This window comes from Harpia harpyja, chromosome 10 (assembly GCF_026419915.1).
Source record: "Harpia harpyja isolate bHarHar1 chromosome 10, bHarHar1 primary haplotype, whole genome shotgun sequence".
Taxonomy (NCBI): Eukaryota; Metazoa; Chordata; class Aves; order Accipitriformes; family Accipitridae; genus Harpia; species Harpia harpyja.
The window spans coordinates 3,675,821-3,693,853 of NC_068949.1; the positions used below are offsets into that span (position 1 = coordinate 3,675,821).

The following is an 18,033-nucleotide window of genomic DNA, read 5'->3' on the forward strand; positions in this document are numbered from 1 at the left end:
GGAGTGAGTCTGCTTGCAGTTAAGCAAGAAGACTCAGTAAGTGTGTCATGGTTTAACCCCAGCCAGCAACTAAGCACCACACAGCCACTCATTCACTCCCCCCCAGTTGGATGGGGGAGAAAATTGGAAAAGTAAAAGTGAGAAAACTCGTGGGCTGAGATAAAGACAGTTAAAGCAAAAGCCACGCACGGAAGCAAAGCAAAACAAGGAATTCATTCACCACTTCCCATCAGCAGGCAGGTGTTCAGCCATCTCCAGGAAAGCAGGGCTCCGTCACGCATAACGGTTACTTGGGAAGACAAACGCCATCACTCCGAATGTCCCCCCTCTTCCCCCTTCTTCCCCCAGCTTTATATGCTGGGCATGACGTCATATGGTCTGGAATATCCCTTTGGCCAGTTGGGATCAGCTGTCCCAGCTGTGTCCCCTCCCAACTTCTTGTGCAACACCAGCCTACTCACTGGTGGGGCGTTGTGAGAAGCAGAAAAGGCCTTGACTCTGTGTAAGCACTGCTCAGCAATAACGAAAACATCCCTGTGTTATCAACACTGTTTTCAGCACAAATCCAAAACGTAGCCCCATCACAGCTACTATGAAGAAAATTAACTGTATCCCAACCAAAACCAGCACAACTTGTAAGAAATATTTACATTCTGATAGCCTATTAATTCACTGAAACTGTATCACTAAAGCTTCAGCTACAGTTGGTTTTACACATGAATGAAGTCACATGGTTTTGTACTTATGTTATTATTTTAGTCATGTGGTTAGAAAATTCTCTGTAGTACATCCTCTTACTGTTAGAGGTTAATTAGGGTAAACATTCTTGACCAGGACAACCACTACCATCTTGTTATTCAGGCCTAATTTGAATTACTGGGTATCAAAAGTTATGTGGGTTAACAATTCAATATTTGAGAAAGATAGCTGAAAGGGATGGTTAAAACTCAGGAGTGAATAAGTTAATTTAAGACTGATGTCTATTCATTATCCTTGCAGGAAGAGATGTGGACAATATATTTGGAAAAAAAAAAGTGAAAGCCAGCAATGCTCAGGTTTTCATAGAGCTCTTAACAAATCCAAAATGTTCAACAAGTACACATCAAGTTGTCTGTGTAGCCTAGCAAACCCTAAGAATAGTCTTGAAAGCACTACAATCCCATGATGTACATAATGGCATCACCTCATCTGAAAAACTGAAATTTAATTCTCATCAGTTCATCCTCTAAAGGCATACAGGGGGAAAAATAGGCTTCAGAAACAATGAAAACACTGAGAACAGCTGAAAGACAGCTAGATCTGGGAGCTAAGAGATTAAGACAGTATCATGAGCGTTATGCAAATGCATCATGACAAATCAGGTATATTCTATATACTGAGGAATAAGGGAGGACTCTAAAATAAAAGAAGTATTTCCAGTAATGTATTTTATATGAATGGAACTAGCCCATAAGAATCAGCATCATATGATTTCTTCACAGAAGTGTAGTAAGATTTCAGTTACATTCCTATACATAAAGTGGAAAACTGTAACTTCAAGAGAATAACCGTTTGCTCAGGGACATACATTTCCATATAATAAGAGCATAAAACTAACACCTTGAAGATTTTACAAGTTCCTCCAAAACAAGTGTTATGTCACACCACCAGATGTGTTACACTGAAGTAGCAAAGTGAAGCCAATATAACAAAACACTTTGTTTCCCGGTAAACAACTGTAGTCCCAAAGATCCTCACCGCTTCACTTTGAGAGGTTTGTGTTCGTGAGGTTGTTTATTTTTTTCCCCCAGTGAATTATCTCCCACCAAGAGAGTTTCAAATCTCTTTTTTCCAGAATTCCTTCAAGCAAAATTCTCTACAGCCAAAGAAACAAACAAACAAAAAACCAAACCCCAAAAGAATTAAGTAAATGGTGCAAGCTAAGTATTCGAATATTTCCTCCTAGTTTTCATTTTCTGTCCTGTATTTCCCATACACAGCCTGTACACTGAAAGAAGTGCAAAAACCAACACAAACCCTTGTTACCCTCCAGACTGTGAGGATAGTTCAGGGCAGGTAATGAGAAATTCAAATAAAGAAAATCTACACACATACACCCACCCCACCCCCAAAGGAATCTTTATTCCTCTGCTATTAAGAATACTTTCTGAAGCCCAAGTGCAGAGACTCATAATCATGAAATTAGGTCCCTACACGTCATTCACACTACCATCCTGTGAAAGAGGAATGCAACACTACCTAAATTATACATCACCCACCATCACATGACTAGTTCTTTTCCCCCCGTTTTTGGTACTGTTTTTCTAATGTCTTTAGTCCTTTAGTCTATTTTCCACATGCAGAAATCCCAGCAGAATATTGACTTGAAATAGGATCAAGAAAGAGGTAAGCTATTGCCTCCAATAGAAAGATGTACCATTAAGGAAATGAGAAATGGGGTGACTTTTGAAGCATCGCTAATTATTTATACACACCATGATTCAGGTACGGGTAAAATGAATGTCGGAAGGATGCAGCGTGCTATCCAGAAAAAAATGCCGTATCAGAACATCGTTCCCAGAAAACTGCACATATGGGTAGTAATTCTGCCTTAGAGATTGTCCTGGTTTCAGCTGGGATAGAGTTAATTGTCTTCCTAGTAGCTGGTACAGTGCTATGTTTTGAGTTAGGCAGGAGAAGAATGTTGGTAACACTGATGTTTTCAGTTGTTGCTAAGTAGTGTTTAGTCTAAAGTCAAGGATTTTTCAGCTTCTCATGCCCAGCCAGCGAGAAAGACAGGACACAGCCAGGGCACCTGACCCAAACTGGCCAACGGGGTATTCCATACTATGTGACATCACATCTAGTATAGGAACTGGGGGGAGTGGGGGTGGGGGGATCGCCGGTCAGGGACTAGCTGGGTGTCGATTGGCAGGTGGTGAGCAATTGCACTGCACATCATTTGTACATTCCAATCCTTTTATTATTGCTGTTGTCATTTTATTAGTGTTATCATTATCATTATTAGTTTCTTCTTTTCTGTTCTATTAAACCGTTCTTATCTCAACCCACAAGTTTTACTTCTTTTCCCGATTTTCTCCCCCATCCCACTGCGGGGGGCGGTGGTGAGTGAGCGGCTGCGTGGTGTTTAGTTGCTGGCTGGGGTTAAACCATGACAGAGATACAGATCACGCATCAACAGCAACAGAGTCTGCATTCTTCAAGGATTTCAGTGATGCTACAGTAGAACACAAAGTTAGTGTGACTGCAGCTATAAATTTAAAATTAATTTTGCATTTTCCCAGAAAAAGTGGCAAGGAGACAGAAGAAGCTGTATAATGAGAAACACACATACCTCATCCCTATTTTATCCATAAACGTAAACATGAGTTCACATCTAGCTAGCATGTCACATCACACAGCACGTTCCAAACAAATGAGAAAGAAAACTTCACTTGAAGTTATTCTGTTTAAAATAGTAGTGACAGCTTTAGGATGGTAAATGAAGCTTTTTCTAACTCGGAATAGCAAATTAGACTCTGCGTCAATATCAACAATAATGCACAATCATTTAAGAGATACAGGAATCAAACAAACTGGTCCTGTACTTGCTACTTTTACTGTTACTTCCAAAGCTGCTCTTACTGACACATTTCCTAATGACTTTTAATTTGGAATTTAGTAAAGCAGATAGTCAAACTGCCAGATTTATTTTGCATTTGTCAGTCCACAAACATAACACAGAAAATCCACTTGCAGATCACATTACCTCTCTTTGCCTTCTTTAATGACATTTTAGCATTTTAGTCTCTAGGAAGAAATCATGAAAACACAAGGGTAGTCATCTGCTGCCTTGAATTGGATGCTACTTCTATAGAAACCATTTAAAAGCTCAATTTAAAAACCTGGAAGCTTATCAGAGACGTGAATCGGCCAAAATTTGTAAGATTCACTTCTTCACACTTCTCCAGGTCAGACACTTCCGTCAGAGACGAGCTAGAATTTCCCCGAATCACTGAAGTCTGACCCTGCCTCAGTAACAGAGCGAGAAGGTGGGTGTGTAGGAAAAAAAAGAAAAAAAAAATTCTTGTGCCTTTGCTTTCCAGGCTTGTGCAGAAGACACTAGAAATTGCCAAAAGGTCTGTTCTGTAGCTGCAGCTCACAGGACATATATGCACATACAAGAATTTGGACCATGCAGCCCCACCCTGTCAATGCTGCAGCTACACAGAACTTCTGTCTACCTTATTCACTTCCCTTGGCACTTGCCAGACTAAGTGTTTGCATCTGTTCCCCACCATCTATATCACCAGCTGCCTCCAGGGTGCTGAAGCACCCATGAGGACCCCCATCACACTTCAGTATTCCACTTCAAAAACATCTCAAAATTAGGTAAAAAGCTGGTAATAGTTATATGTCCAATGTCATGGGACAAAGTTCTGTCAGATGGAACCATGTATCAATGAATCTATCTTCTTGCTTCAACAGGAACATGTTCCCTTGTCAACCTATGCTACCTATACCTCTCTATTACTGCATGCTATAGCTGTTTATATTCTCTGCTCTTTATTGCTGTCCACCCCTCTCTTCCAAGAACCATGCAAAACTACATCTCTTAACAGTGGTATTATATTGCTGTCTTGCACTACTCTAAGCTTTCCTACTGTATGACCACCGTCCTCCCCAGACCCAGTAAGTTTTTTATCACAACAAATCTCTAATAATGATGTTTTATTGCCTGCCTTTCCTTCCTTGGCATTATGCTGCAGGACTGTCATCAACAAAATGTGGCATCTCAGGAAAACTTACAGATTCAGAAAAAAGGATGAAGTTGAAGAGATAAAAAAGAAATACATTTCCGGAAGAATACTTTCAAGTTTTAAAGGCACAAGGAAAAATAAGTTGTTTCTAAAACATTCATAGTTGTTTTGTGCAGTATGAATCCACAGCAAATGCCCTCCAGCAACTTTAAGAAACTCAATCATTCTCACGTATTGTGTCCACTAACTGCAGGTGGGGCAAGCAGAAGAGAGGGTAAAACAAAACAGCTTCTGTATTGCTACAGAAGTTGAGGCTACTCAGAGTTGGTATTTTTATTTAATATTACAAACTGAGAACTTGTTAAAGATTCTATTCTAACACAACAGATGCTGGAAGATGAAAGTTAAGACTGAAAACCTCAAGGCATTTTGTAGTCAATTATTCTCTCTCCAAGTACTATCATAAAACAGGTAAGTAGTCACAGCCAACATGAGACTTTCAGGGGAATCTGAGAATCACAGTATTATTCCCCCCCCCCCCAACCTGTTTATTGGAGAAGTTCAAGCCACAGCAAACATCTAGCTAAGTCTAGTTGTACAGGAACATAAAACATTAGGCCTTCCAATACATTCTGGTGGCCCACAGCTTTAGGATTTCATAGCACCCCAACCAGCTAAGAACGCCACATGCTTTACGATCTTTTTAAAAAAACAAACCCCAATTTCCACAAACAGAAGGTGGTAACATCCTACAACTACTAATGTCTGTAAATGATGCTAGAGGGTATGAGAAAGGGCTTCTTCTTTGTATCACTTTCAGTCCTTGTCAGATAGTCAGATTAGAAACTGGATTTGTACATGTTCCTTTTCTGTAGATTGCCCATCACATTAACACTGCACTGTTGTGATGGTACAAAGGATCATCCATCCAAATAGGATCATGTATTATTATGATACTTGAGGACTTGACTAACAACTTTCTCCATGCAATATTTCCTGGTGGCCAGTTAACAACAGCTGTCTACTAATACTGAAAACAAACATTAACTTCTCACACCAAAGCTGTGCCACTGTCAGCTCAACCTGGCATTAGTCTGCACTGCCACCAAAAGCAGTAGCCTGCTCCTCTTTTAGGCTGCTTTTCCCTCATTCCTTCCCTTGAGCTAGCAAGCAGTGTTCATACATCCATACAGCAAACTACATCACGCAACTGACTTGAATGAAAACTAACCTTACTTGCTTCCCAGGTTAATTCTCAGCTGCATCAGTTTCCTGATCCAGATCGCTGAATAGCTGTATGATTGCTATTGTTAGTCACAAGGGAAGGAGGCAGAAATAACAGCTTGAGAGGAGGGAGGGAGATCAACTCTTTAGCAGTGCTGATGATGTATGTCAGATTAAACTGGTTGTGGAACAAAGGTGTAAGAGAAGGAATTAAACATAGGAATGTTCAAGCAGACTACCATAGCTATCAAGGTTTGACAATTTCTTCATTAACTTCAGCAGCATTGTGTGTGGACTTTGCTGACATGGTGAAAACCTACATGAAAAGTCTATCAGTTCACCAAAATATCTTTAGTTTTAGAAATATTAAGGCATGATACGTCCCTTTAATTAATCTCTCAACTGAAAGGCTAGAGATAGTACTTAAGAAGATGTCCAATACTGTTAGAGATACTAACATCTGTTTTCTCTCTTTTAAAGCAGAAGGTAGAGAACTCACTGATTTACCATGTTCTCTCCCATTATTTCCGCCCTTGCACAAGACTGCCGTATTTGAAGAAAATGGTATTAAGACAGATGAAAGGAGAGGCCACACAGACAGTTCAACCACGAAGATGAAACAATTGTGGTTATTTAAGTGATACTAGTGAAGAGTTTTTATGAGGCTAATAAAAACTTCTTCAGTGTCTCCTACCATTTAATGTACCAAAGCAAATAACAAAATGGATGATTGATTTTCTCTCATGAAAAAGTAAATATATAGGAAATGTAAATTGCCAGCCTCAAAAATCCACAGCATCATAAAATACATAATTAAACTCCAATACCTGAAAAATGTAAGACATCAAAAGATGCTTCCCACTTACTAGCTATCAAGTCTCACTTTTGTGAACGAGAATTTTCAGGCTTGTTCAATACAGTACCTACTTTCTAGAAAATAACACAGAAGCAAATAATATCCATTTATCTGTATCAACCCAAAAGAGCTAAACAATTTAAGTGTACATCAAAACATAGCTCAAAGGAAAGACTAAATTCCCCTGTTCATTCTTATAAGGGAAAAACACACTGATAAAATGTTTAATTTTGAGAGAAAGATGTTATAGGACATTCACATTTAAAGCCTGAGCAAAACTTACAGGAAGCATAACAAAGTTATGATCACAGTTTTAAGAAAGAATGCAAGGAACATGCAAGCCCTGCTTGGAAATTAGAGCTTCTCAGTTGAGAATTCACACGTGAGATGAATACGAGATATTCATCCGTGTGGGGCACACTGCTGTTAACTGTTAGGCTGCTGAAGGCTTCCATGCCACTTCGCACCAAATTGTAGGTGTAATCAATGTACTTTGGAAGAAGACAGAATACAAGTGGTTTGTGGACTGGATTGGAGATGCTTTGTCTGGATCTCTTCTACAGACAAACATACACACACTCTCTCCAAAAAACACCTCAGTTCCTCAGCTCTTGGTTGCACAGTATTTCTGAATTTACAGATAGGCCATTTCACGTGATCCAAAAAACATGCAACAGGCTTAATACTGTCTGCTGCTTGAGAGAGAGGAAAGAAAGCATCACTACAACAGTGCTGAAATTACTAAAATTCAAAGAAAGGAAGGCTGCAGGGGCTGGTTTCTTGCAAGGAGTCTTGGCATTTTTTGCCATTGTCCTCACTGCAGGTACAGCTGTCAACAGAGAAACAGATCTGTAATACCAAAATACAGCAGTCAGTTCCAGACAGTCACGTTGGCATTGAGAAAAACCAGATGAATTATGGTGGACAACCCAAATATAAAATCTTAAAGACAGCTGTCAGATCAGTATTTGAATGGCCTGGAAATATGACCTGTATAAATGTATTCCCACTGATCAGCTCAGCCTCTTGCTTACCCTAATAGCTCTCCATGTTACTCAAACTACCACACTGCTATCTTTACAAAGGCACACAGCCAAAAATTCAGCTTCTATCTTTAGTTATATATTGCGTACCAAGCAATATTAAAAATAACTAACAGCATATTAAGTTCCAAGCAGCAGGAAAAGATGGCACTGAGAATTAGAGCAGTATCTTCCACAAATGTGCCAAGTGTTATGCTCTTTTCATTAGTATAATTTTTTTTTAAGAAGCATTGTAGGAGGGGAAAGAACAGCAAATATAAAAATAAAAACCTACTGCAACAATGAACCCAAGATACCATACACTAAGGATGCTAGAGATCAGTGCTCAGGTAACACAGGTCAATACATACCACACATTGTCTGTTCCAGTCTATGACTGGCAGGGTTGTAGAATAGCGGTAGCTGTCTTCAGAGACAGTTGTCAGCAGGACTTTTGACTGTTGGCTATGTCTAAACTCCATTTTGGGAGCTGGCCATTTTATTAAGCATTTACCAACAGTAGATTTTTGCAGTGTGATTTTACTGAAGGGTATTAAATAGCATAATCCAAACAATTATTTAAAAGATGACAGATACACCTGCATAGAAATAAACATTTTGATTTGAATTGTTGAAGTGCTGAAACCTGCAGAGATAGGATGCTTACCAGATGCTTTTGCATACATTAAACATTCTTAGTCAGAGTTCTTTCTGTGGGAAAGGTGAGGGCCCCCATTTAAAAAGCAGTAATTCTGTGTTTTATGTAATTTCTGCATTGAATTCTATATTGAAAGAAAAATTACATCTTAGCAAAACAAACCCAGGAAAGCCAGACATCCAAAACAGGCCCTAACACACTGCAAACCAAAATAATAGTCAGCCTGATTTAGAGCAGAATGCTAGCAGGGCTGTTTTCAGGGAAGAAGCAAAAGAAGTATGACCAGAACATTCGTCTTTTGCCTGAGAGTTTTTAGAGTGAGGGAAGATGAGACTATACATATATTTTTATGCTTTGAAATTTAAATGTAAGCGCTGGAAATTTCTGAGACATCCTTCAAGAGTGGGAACACACTGAAACGCCTTGTGTCCTTTCTAACCTATCACAAAGGCTGACCGGGGTCTCTCTCCCAAATCCCCCATGAAGTTGTGCAGGAGTTCATGAATGAAATCATGTGATTTGAGCTCCCCTGTAAATAGCATTGAGAACAACAGAAATAATAAGCAGTTTCTTATATTTTGATCAGTGAATTTAGGAGCCTAAATAGAAAATGGACTCTTTTAACGGAATTTGGACAAAGAAGAGCAAATTATGGGGCCCGATGAAGTCAGTTCATGTGTCCCTAATAACTGAAGTAGGAGTGAAACAGCAAAGCATTTTCCTTTAAGAGGCAGTTTAGTTTCATAAGCATGGAATCTAACAGAGACACACTCTTTTTTTTTAAATCAGATCTTTCAATATGGATATTTTGTAACAATATAATTCTCCCATTTTAAAAGTTGTCAGAAATCTGGTGTGAAGTATTCTCAGAAGGTTTTTGCAAGATCTCAAAACTCAGTCTGCTGTCATGTGTCATCACTACAAGTTACTGAAGTCTAACCTCAACCATTCTGCATTTCTTACTCCTTTTCATATACTTAGAGAATTATGAATTTAGTCAGATCCTAATTAGCTTTTTGGTGTTTGTTACAGCTTCTTCCTCACAGCTGAACTGGAAGTGTTGTCGGAACAGAACTAACAAACTGATGCCTGATGCCTCTGTTTCCAAGCATGCCAACTTAACTTCTTGCATAGTATTTTGCTAAGGCATAAGAGGAACTGTAGGTACAGATGTACAAAGTAAATAAGGGTGGGAGGGGATGGGAAGTATGGGCACTAAATGAACTACAGAAGACACTTAGATATCCATTTGCTGAATATTACAAACTCAGTAAACCAGTATGAATAGGTAAGAGTAAAGCCTGTGACACAAAGCTTACTGACAATAAACATTTTATTCTTTGTCAGTAAAAAGTTCTGAACAAGCAGGGCAAGGCAGAAATGCTATCACAGGTACCAAACACCACCTAAAATTGGGCACTCCACTGTAGAACAATTTTAAGGTTAGAGGCATTGAGGTAGTATAGGCATCAAAAGAACTAATGCATCAACTACAAAACAAATAAATCAAAACCATATCAATTCTCAAATATCTCTTTTCAAACTGAGATATTCCACATACGCCAGTGGTGGAACTCAAAGCCAAGACATGTTAGAAGCATGTAATTTATTTGAAAAATAACATCTTCCCATTCATACTTTTCCTCAATAATTAGTCATCAAGGCAAAACACTAGACTCTACTGATGTTACACCAGCACGTGAGAGAATACAGAACCATACTCCATGGTTCTCAGAAGAAACATGCCCTTAGATAGAGTGCCAAGGACTAAGAGGAAGCCAGCTTCCATCTAAGCAACAATAAATATTTCAGTAGAGAAATTCTTCCACATTAGTCTTGGTCCTCAGCCTCCTCATATAACGGGCACAGCATGATGTGCAGTTTTATTGGACAGCCGAGTCTGTACTGCAAGTTGCCCTTTTTCAAAGCAAGCTGTAAGGTGCCCTTGGCATCATATACTGCCACAGGAGTCAACCACACTAATCCACTTGAATGCCTGAGAGCCATGAGGTCTTACAGTGGCTGTGTAGCTGAGCCTCTGTCATTGAAGGTCCTCTCGCTCACCTCCCCTACTTCCAAATGGTTCCTTAAGAATGGTGTAGGGCTATGGCAGGCAAAAAATAGTTTAAATTGTGAACACTTACAGGCAGCAGAAAACTGGGGCAGGGGAAGAGGAATGTCTGAACTCCTGAGCTCAAGCCTGGTACTAGCTAGCTGCAACTGGTATGTGCTGGTTTTAAATTCTGTTAACACCTCAACTAAACAAAGCTGACGTGTCCTGAGTTGTCCAATTAATAAAGAGACACAGACCAGAGCCACCAATTAGGAGGCATATCATACTTCATGCTTCTGCATACACACTTAGATTGGGAAAAATCAAGGCTTCAGGGGCCCCAAAAAAAGCTGACGAAGATCCTGGCTGGAGAAACAGTCCTGGAAGTAAGGAAAGATCCTGGAGGTAAGGAAAATCTGTGGAGACAAACACTGGGAGACCCCAGGGACATTGCACAGTAAGGCCCAAGACAGCTGACTGCAAGCAGATGTACAGGACAAAACCGTCATGACTTTCTGCCCAACTTTCCTGGACTAGCAGCCATCTCCCTGCTAGGAAGGAAAAGTTGAGACCTAGTGAAAACAACACTGTGGGGAAAACAAATGAGTGAGCATGTGGTATCAGGAAGCAGGGTAAAAATTGATCTCCCTGGTTCTTAAATAAACCCTAGTATACAAATCTACTATGGCTTGTAACTCTGTCTTGCTTGTGACAAAGTTTTTCGCCTACCACAAGGCACTCGCTCTTCATCACATGTACACAGTGATGTGTAATGGGCACTACTTTTTAGCCAATAGCTCCAGCAGCTTGAATACAAAGATAAGACTCAGGCAGACAACGTTCTCAGAACCAGAATCACTATCTAAGCATGTACGCTTCACATCAGAAGTGACCGTGAATTTAAGTGGCTCAGCGTGCATTTCACATGCATTGAATCAGCATCTTCCACATAATATATTTTGGATCAACAATAGCTAGCTATAAAGAAGGACTTTTATGTCTTTGCAAACTTCCTCCAGCAGCTTAGGAACTAGTTCGGAAATATGCTGTAATATCTGCTTTAGGTTCTCATATATTCCTGGTAGGTGCAAGTTAACAAGAGAAATGAGGTGACAGCTTCATAGACATTTAAAATTGCTCAAGATGCACACTTTTTATTTTTCCTAAGGCTATTTTCCCTCATCTCCATTTTTATTTTTTAAAGACAAAGAGCAACCCAACCTCTAATGGATTTCCTGTTACATAGATTTCCTTCTCACCTAATAGCTTTATAACTAGATGGTTTCCATCTCTCTCTCAATACTTACAAGAAAAACAGAACTCACTAAAAATACTAAGACTGCAGGTTCTGGCTGTACCAGTGCATGCCTTGTCTTTTTAAAAATATCTGATAAAAATACTGCACGGGATTGAATGATTTTTAAAAATCTATTTATCACCAAATAAAGATTAAGCTAAACCATGAACATTCGTGTCTTTTTCCTGCATTTTGCTTCCTTGCATGATGTACCGGCATGGACGTGGCCCACTGCAGAACTAATCACTCTACGCCATTTTGGTAACTAGCAGCAAGCTCTACCAAGATCTCATCTTCAAAGAAATGAGCCTAAAATTTGCTTTTTCAGCTATGGTTCTTCCAAAAGAAGCCCAAACCTCCTGCTCCTTAAAACTCTCCAGGGATCTTTACGCTAATAAAAAGGCTCTAGCCAGAGCCCTTTGACATGCTGAAGCTCTTCCCAGCTGCTCCCTTGAGACTAGCCACTTCTGATCTCCACTTTGAAACATCTGTTCCAGCTTTAGGCTCAAGGTCATTCTTCACCTCAAAAACATCAGCTCAGGATATGTTTGCATTAATGCTCTTGGCACTCCCTGGTTTCCACTCCCTCAGGGAGGAAAATGTCCTTATCTCTCATTATGTGCATCACAGCACCTCCACTGTGTGTGTTTCTGACAAACGTCAGTTTCAGAGCAGAGAAACACACTGTCACCTACCTCAGCTACTGTTCAATCTTGCTTCTCTGCTCTTGCCCAACACTGTATCCTTATCCCAGGTTGTCACATACCTAAGGCCTTCAACTCCATCTAAAATCTGATCAATGGCTTCCTTCTCATCTCCTCCTTCCTTCACAGCCTGTTGCAGACAGCATCCTTATTCCTCAAGCTTATCCCTCAGGAGAGCTCACCAACCCAGCAAAACCACACACCTACCTTAATGGAGGTAAGGAAAAAGGACCCAGTACTAACACAGAAGCCAGGTCAAATAACAGGCTAGATCCTCCTTATACACAAACACACAGGTTTTTCTGGGTCTTTTCTCCCTTGTTCCTCCTCTTGTTGGCCTGGCATCCAAGACATACTTGTTGAACCACATGAGAGCTGATTATCCCGTGAAAATGTAAAAAACTATCAAGAATTTAGACGGAGAAGCCAGATCCCTGTCTGCTAATCTCTGGTTTCCTGCATTTAGGATATCTTTCTACCTCTATAGGTTTGACAGGTTTACTCTCTATTAGGTATCTTTGCCTATTCCAGAGGACTATTATAGGAACCAGACACTTCTTCAAACATGCCACTGAACTGAAGCATAAGGGTAACAATCCCAAGATCTGCATTAGCAAAACAGCTCTACAGATATATATCCTTGCTGTTCAAAAATGGAAGTTTGTTTGCTTTTGTGGGTTCTTTTCCTTTTCTTTCTTTCTCATGCATTTGATGAGGTCATGATTTTATCTGCACACCAGGAAAGTAACATGGACTCCCACATGGAACAAGTGACATTGTAGATTTTGCCCACCTGACAATGCTCAAGAAAATTCTCCCAACCAAAAGCTATTAACATGAACATAAATAATTCTTCCTTCATCAAAACATATGCTAGCAGCTCTTTACTTCTTTATTCTATTCATTATTATTGATTTAACATTAAATATTCTTAAAATTCATTTCTTATCATGAAGTATTCATGAAATTTCAGGAACAACAGGTATTACGTGTTTTGTATCAGCTCTAACATACATGCCTAGCTTATTTCATTTATTGAACAGTCAAAATATTTGCTAATAATCTCACTTGAGAAATAAAATATGGTCAGAGTTCAGAATCAACCCTCTATATTTTAACTACAGTACAGTATAATTAATATAACATAAACACATCTATGAATTCTAACAATTAAAAGGCTTTCCTCCAGGGTTTGACAGTTCTGTATCTGCCTTTGTCCCAGTGCTACATGGGAAGTTTCACTGGTCAAATCTACAGAACTCCCAAGACTCCAAGGTGTTTTCTGTAGGTGGTGTTTTCACTGCTGGCTTTTTGGTTGGTGTGTTTAGGGGGGCTGCAGGGTGTGTTGGGTTTTTTTAGTGGGTTGGGTTTTTTTCTGTTTTAATTCAACCATTTCAGATTTCAATCCCAACCACATGGTTCCTTTCAAGAAATGTATTTTTCAGAGCACGTAAAATCCCTTTTTTTTTACTCTAAAGATTTAAGAACACTGGGGAGTTCTACATGCAAATTTCCCCATTCCAAACTCTAATTGATATGCCCTGCAGGGATTTTAAGAGAGAATTATTTTCCCTGTGGAGGATTTTTAAATGATATAGCATAATCTGATTTACTGAAAAATGCAGGAGCCTTATTCTGCTATTTCCTACTTAGGTAAAATGCCAATTGCTTTCATAGGGAATGGTCCTTATCTAAGAAAGCAGCAAATCCTGCACAATGAACACACCGTTAATAGTAATATGATCTTATCATGTGCATACTACATTCTCTGTTTAGACACATCTATAATCATCAACTCGCTCACCCCTGGTTTACCTCAAGGTTAAAAAAAGGGGGGAAAAAAAAACCAAACAAGAAACTGCCATTTTACTATAGGAAATCAAAACCCTAGCAACTTAAATGGCAGTGGAGAAAAATCAATATTTTAGTCAAAATTAGATTTTAGGAGTTTCTGGTATCAGATGCAATACTGGAAGTGTTGGTTTTCAATTAAGAAGCTATAACTGGATGCATAATAATGTATTAGAAAGGTGCACTTGTACCTCTGGAGAAACAAAGAAGCTGGAAGAAGCTATTCATGAATTATTTTTACAAGCCAGCAATCTTCTTACAAAACCAGTAACGCATTAAATCAAATAGAGTGGGATGTGAAACACAGAACTGTAGAAGTTATAAAAAAAGACATTGAAACTCAATGATTCAAGAGAAAACACTGATCTCTGATATTTTCAGAATATGACTACTCCTTGATAGAAGTTTCTTTTTCCCCAAGTCTTGCATTTACTCAACAGGCATAAAATGGACTCTTCAAGTTTGTAACTGAACATATTATTAATATTTGCTCTTCACCTATTTCAACTACATTTAGCATTCAGACACACAAAAGGGTAAGAATATTTACGCCACTGTGTAAACTCTAGTGTTCTTCAAAGAACTAATGATATTGAAATTATGCAGCCTCAAGGCTGAAACACTCAGATCAGATTCACACAAACCAGTAAAATCTTTGCTCTAAACAGATGTAACTGGAAATTTTTTTCTCTCTATAATTCTGAATGTGACTAATACAGAGTGAATACACTTTTTGTAAGATATTAAGTAACAAAAATTCATCTGTAGCTGTGCTGTTTTTCATTCATTTCCTTAAGACAAAAGCTCAAGCTTCTGAATTGGTGATTGTCGTGGTTTAACCCCAGCCAGCAACTAAACACCACGCAGCCGCTCACTCACTCCCCCCCACCCAGTGGGATGGGGGAGAAAATCGGGAAAAGAAGCAAAACCCATGGGTTGAGATAAGAACGGTTTAATAGAACAGAAAAGAAGAAACTAATAATGATAATGATAACACTAATAAAATGACAACAGCAATAATGAAAGGATTGGAATGTACAAATGATGCGCAGTGCAATTGCTCACCACCCGCCGACCGACACCCAGCCAGTCCCCGAGCGGCCAATCCCTGCCCCCCCCACTTCCCCGTTCCTATACTGGATGGGACATCACATGGTATGGAATACCCCATTGGCCAGTTTGGGTCAGGTGCCCTGGCTGTGTCCTGTGCCAACTTCTTGTGCCCCTCCAGCTTTCTCGCTGGCTGGGCATGAGAAGCTGAAAAATCCTTGACATTAGTCTAAACACTACTGAGCAACAACTGAAAACATCAGTGTTATCAACATTCTTCCCTCTGAACTCAAAACATAGCACTGTACCAGCTACTAGGAAGACAGTTAACTCTATCCCAGCTGAAACCAGGACAGTGATAATCAGAAGAATTTACACTTTAACATTCACATACACAAAAACCAAGTCACGTGGTAATAGTATTTCAAGTTAAAGGTAAAAATATATATATTGCTTTCTAAGAGTAAAAATATTCCCAATTTGCCTACCATGTTAACTCCTCATTCAATCAGGTTTAATTTCAGAAACAGAGCAGCATGTTTCTTCAATTGCAATTTTTACAGCTTTTTAAAACTCCCAATCAAAATAGATTATTAACAATTCCTTTGTTAACCACTAAGAAAAAATAAACAAATTAACTATTTGCCCTTGATTTATCATTTGGTCTCCATTTACTACACTAAGCTGCATGAACAGAATGTGAATTTAGACTGAAGGAGCATGACTAAACATCTGTGTTGTGGGACAAAAATACAGTGTATACTCAGTGCACTGTAATGGGAATTAATTGAAAAAGTCATACCTGTGGGCACAAAGTCTCTATGTGATTAGCTGCCATTTGGACAATTTTCATTCCATCTTCATTTGTTGACAATGAACAAGCAAGATTAGCAACCTTAAATAAACAAACAAAAGTTCTGTAAGCAAGCATTCAGCCCCAGACTCTCAAACTTGCCAAAAAACTCTGCTACAAAACCTTCATTATTTGGGGAAATTAATTTGTGAAAGAACACATTTGAACAAGGAAACACAGGGTGGGCAGGAAAGGAGCTGTGGAAACAAGTGACAGTAACAAGGAATGTCATGACCTCTTCCCAGTTTAGGTTCAGCGGGTAGTAGCTGCAGAGCGATGTTTAGGTAACGTCAGGAAATTTCAAAGTAAGATCCTAAGGCTTCAGCTAGATTGCTTGTGATCATACCTGTTATTTTTTCAGAGCTCTTCAAACTATGTCCAGCTTTTAATTTTTTTTGAACTTACTTTTAAGACCTTAAAGGTCAAATAACATTTGCCTTGATTTGCTGTAATGAAACACAGAACAATTTACACCGAGCTATCCACAGATAATTATTTTTATCAGTGGTACGATTTTCTACTGAAATAGTCAGACCAGTGCAACTTACACTGAAAACGTATAAGGAAACTTGAAATCTGTGAAAGAACAAGTCTATCTTCTGTTTTACTTTACTAAACACCATGGAGATACAGCTTCCTAGCTTCCTTTAAAGAAAAAAAGCTTTTCCATAACACTCCACAGTTCAACAAGTTTGAAGATATGAAGGATAAAGAGCACTCACTTCAGCTCACTGCAACTCAGCATCAACAGGCTGTAACAGACAGGCTTGACAAAGGCACAAGAGGGGCTGGGATACGGGGATCCAGTAGATCTTTTCATTCTACTGAAGTGATATAATGTCCTCACATAAACTACTACACACTTGTTAAGTCTTCATAGCCTTCACTGAAGTAGCTGTATTACGTATCTACAATACCAATGTTAATGTAGATCAAGAACTTCCTGAGAAATAGACCTCTGTAGTGCTGCAAATACCAAAATAGATATAAACATAGATATGCACAGTTAATTTGTAATTATTAGAAACTCATGCAACGAGTTCTACACTCCAGCTGCTGCAAAATAAAAGCAAATCTTCATTCATCAACATTTTAGGACACTATTTCTAAGAAAGAACAATAGTTCAATGATGATCTATTACCAAACACTTTTATTATTCTTAACTTAATTGATGTAAATAATTACAAGGAATTAGTAAGTGCATAGCCAAATCAATTACTTTTCCTATCCAAAATTCAAAAGGGACTAAGACGGATACTTTCTGAAGAGGATGAGGGCTAGAATGCATGGCCCTCCATGTACACCTGTGCCTACCTATAAATACTTTATGAACCTATCCCTGGTATTCCAATACAACTCACTGGTTCCCCTCCTGTGTGATGTGTTATCTTGTCCACATAAAAAATAAGGTTTAAGACTGAAGAAATCTGATTTTCATAGATGCACTCAAGCTGTATTCTCTTTTATTTGAAGTAAACTGCCATGGGGTTTTTTAATGTAATATTTGAGAAAAATGGGGTTTGATCCTATGCTTCCCCTCCTGACTCTTCAGCTTTAAGTTACCTACAGATATCATCTGTATCATCATATCATTTGGTATCATCATAACACAACTCTAAAAGACACTATTCCCTCCCCTCCAAAAAAATCAGTTATTTTATTTTGGATTGAAAGTCAGGATTTTTCAATATTCGTTACAACAACTAATTCACATTGGTTTGAATA

The 18,033-nt window shown here is 38.9% G+C and overlaps 1 protein-coding gene across 3 annotated transcripts in view; it reads right to left on the reverse strand.

The window, feature by feature from the left end:
- Positions 1-18,033, reverse strand: part of CTNNA3 (catenin alpha 3) — a 568,565-nt gene that overhangs the window by 189,333 nt on the left and 361,199 nt on the right. For 2 of the 3 annotated variants that reach the window (XM_052799302.1, XM_052799300.1), the window contains exon 10: positions 16,257-16,349. The exons of the other annotated variant lie outside the window; for it this stretch is intronic. In XM_052799302.1, the coding sequence (XP_052655262.1) occupies positions 16,257-16,349 (93 nt within the window). The remainder of the gene's footprint in view (positions 1-16,256; positions 16,350-18,033) is intronic. 3 annotated transcript variants of the gene reach the window in all.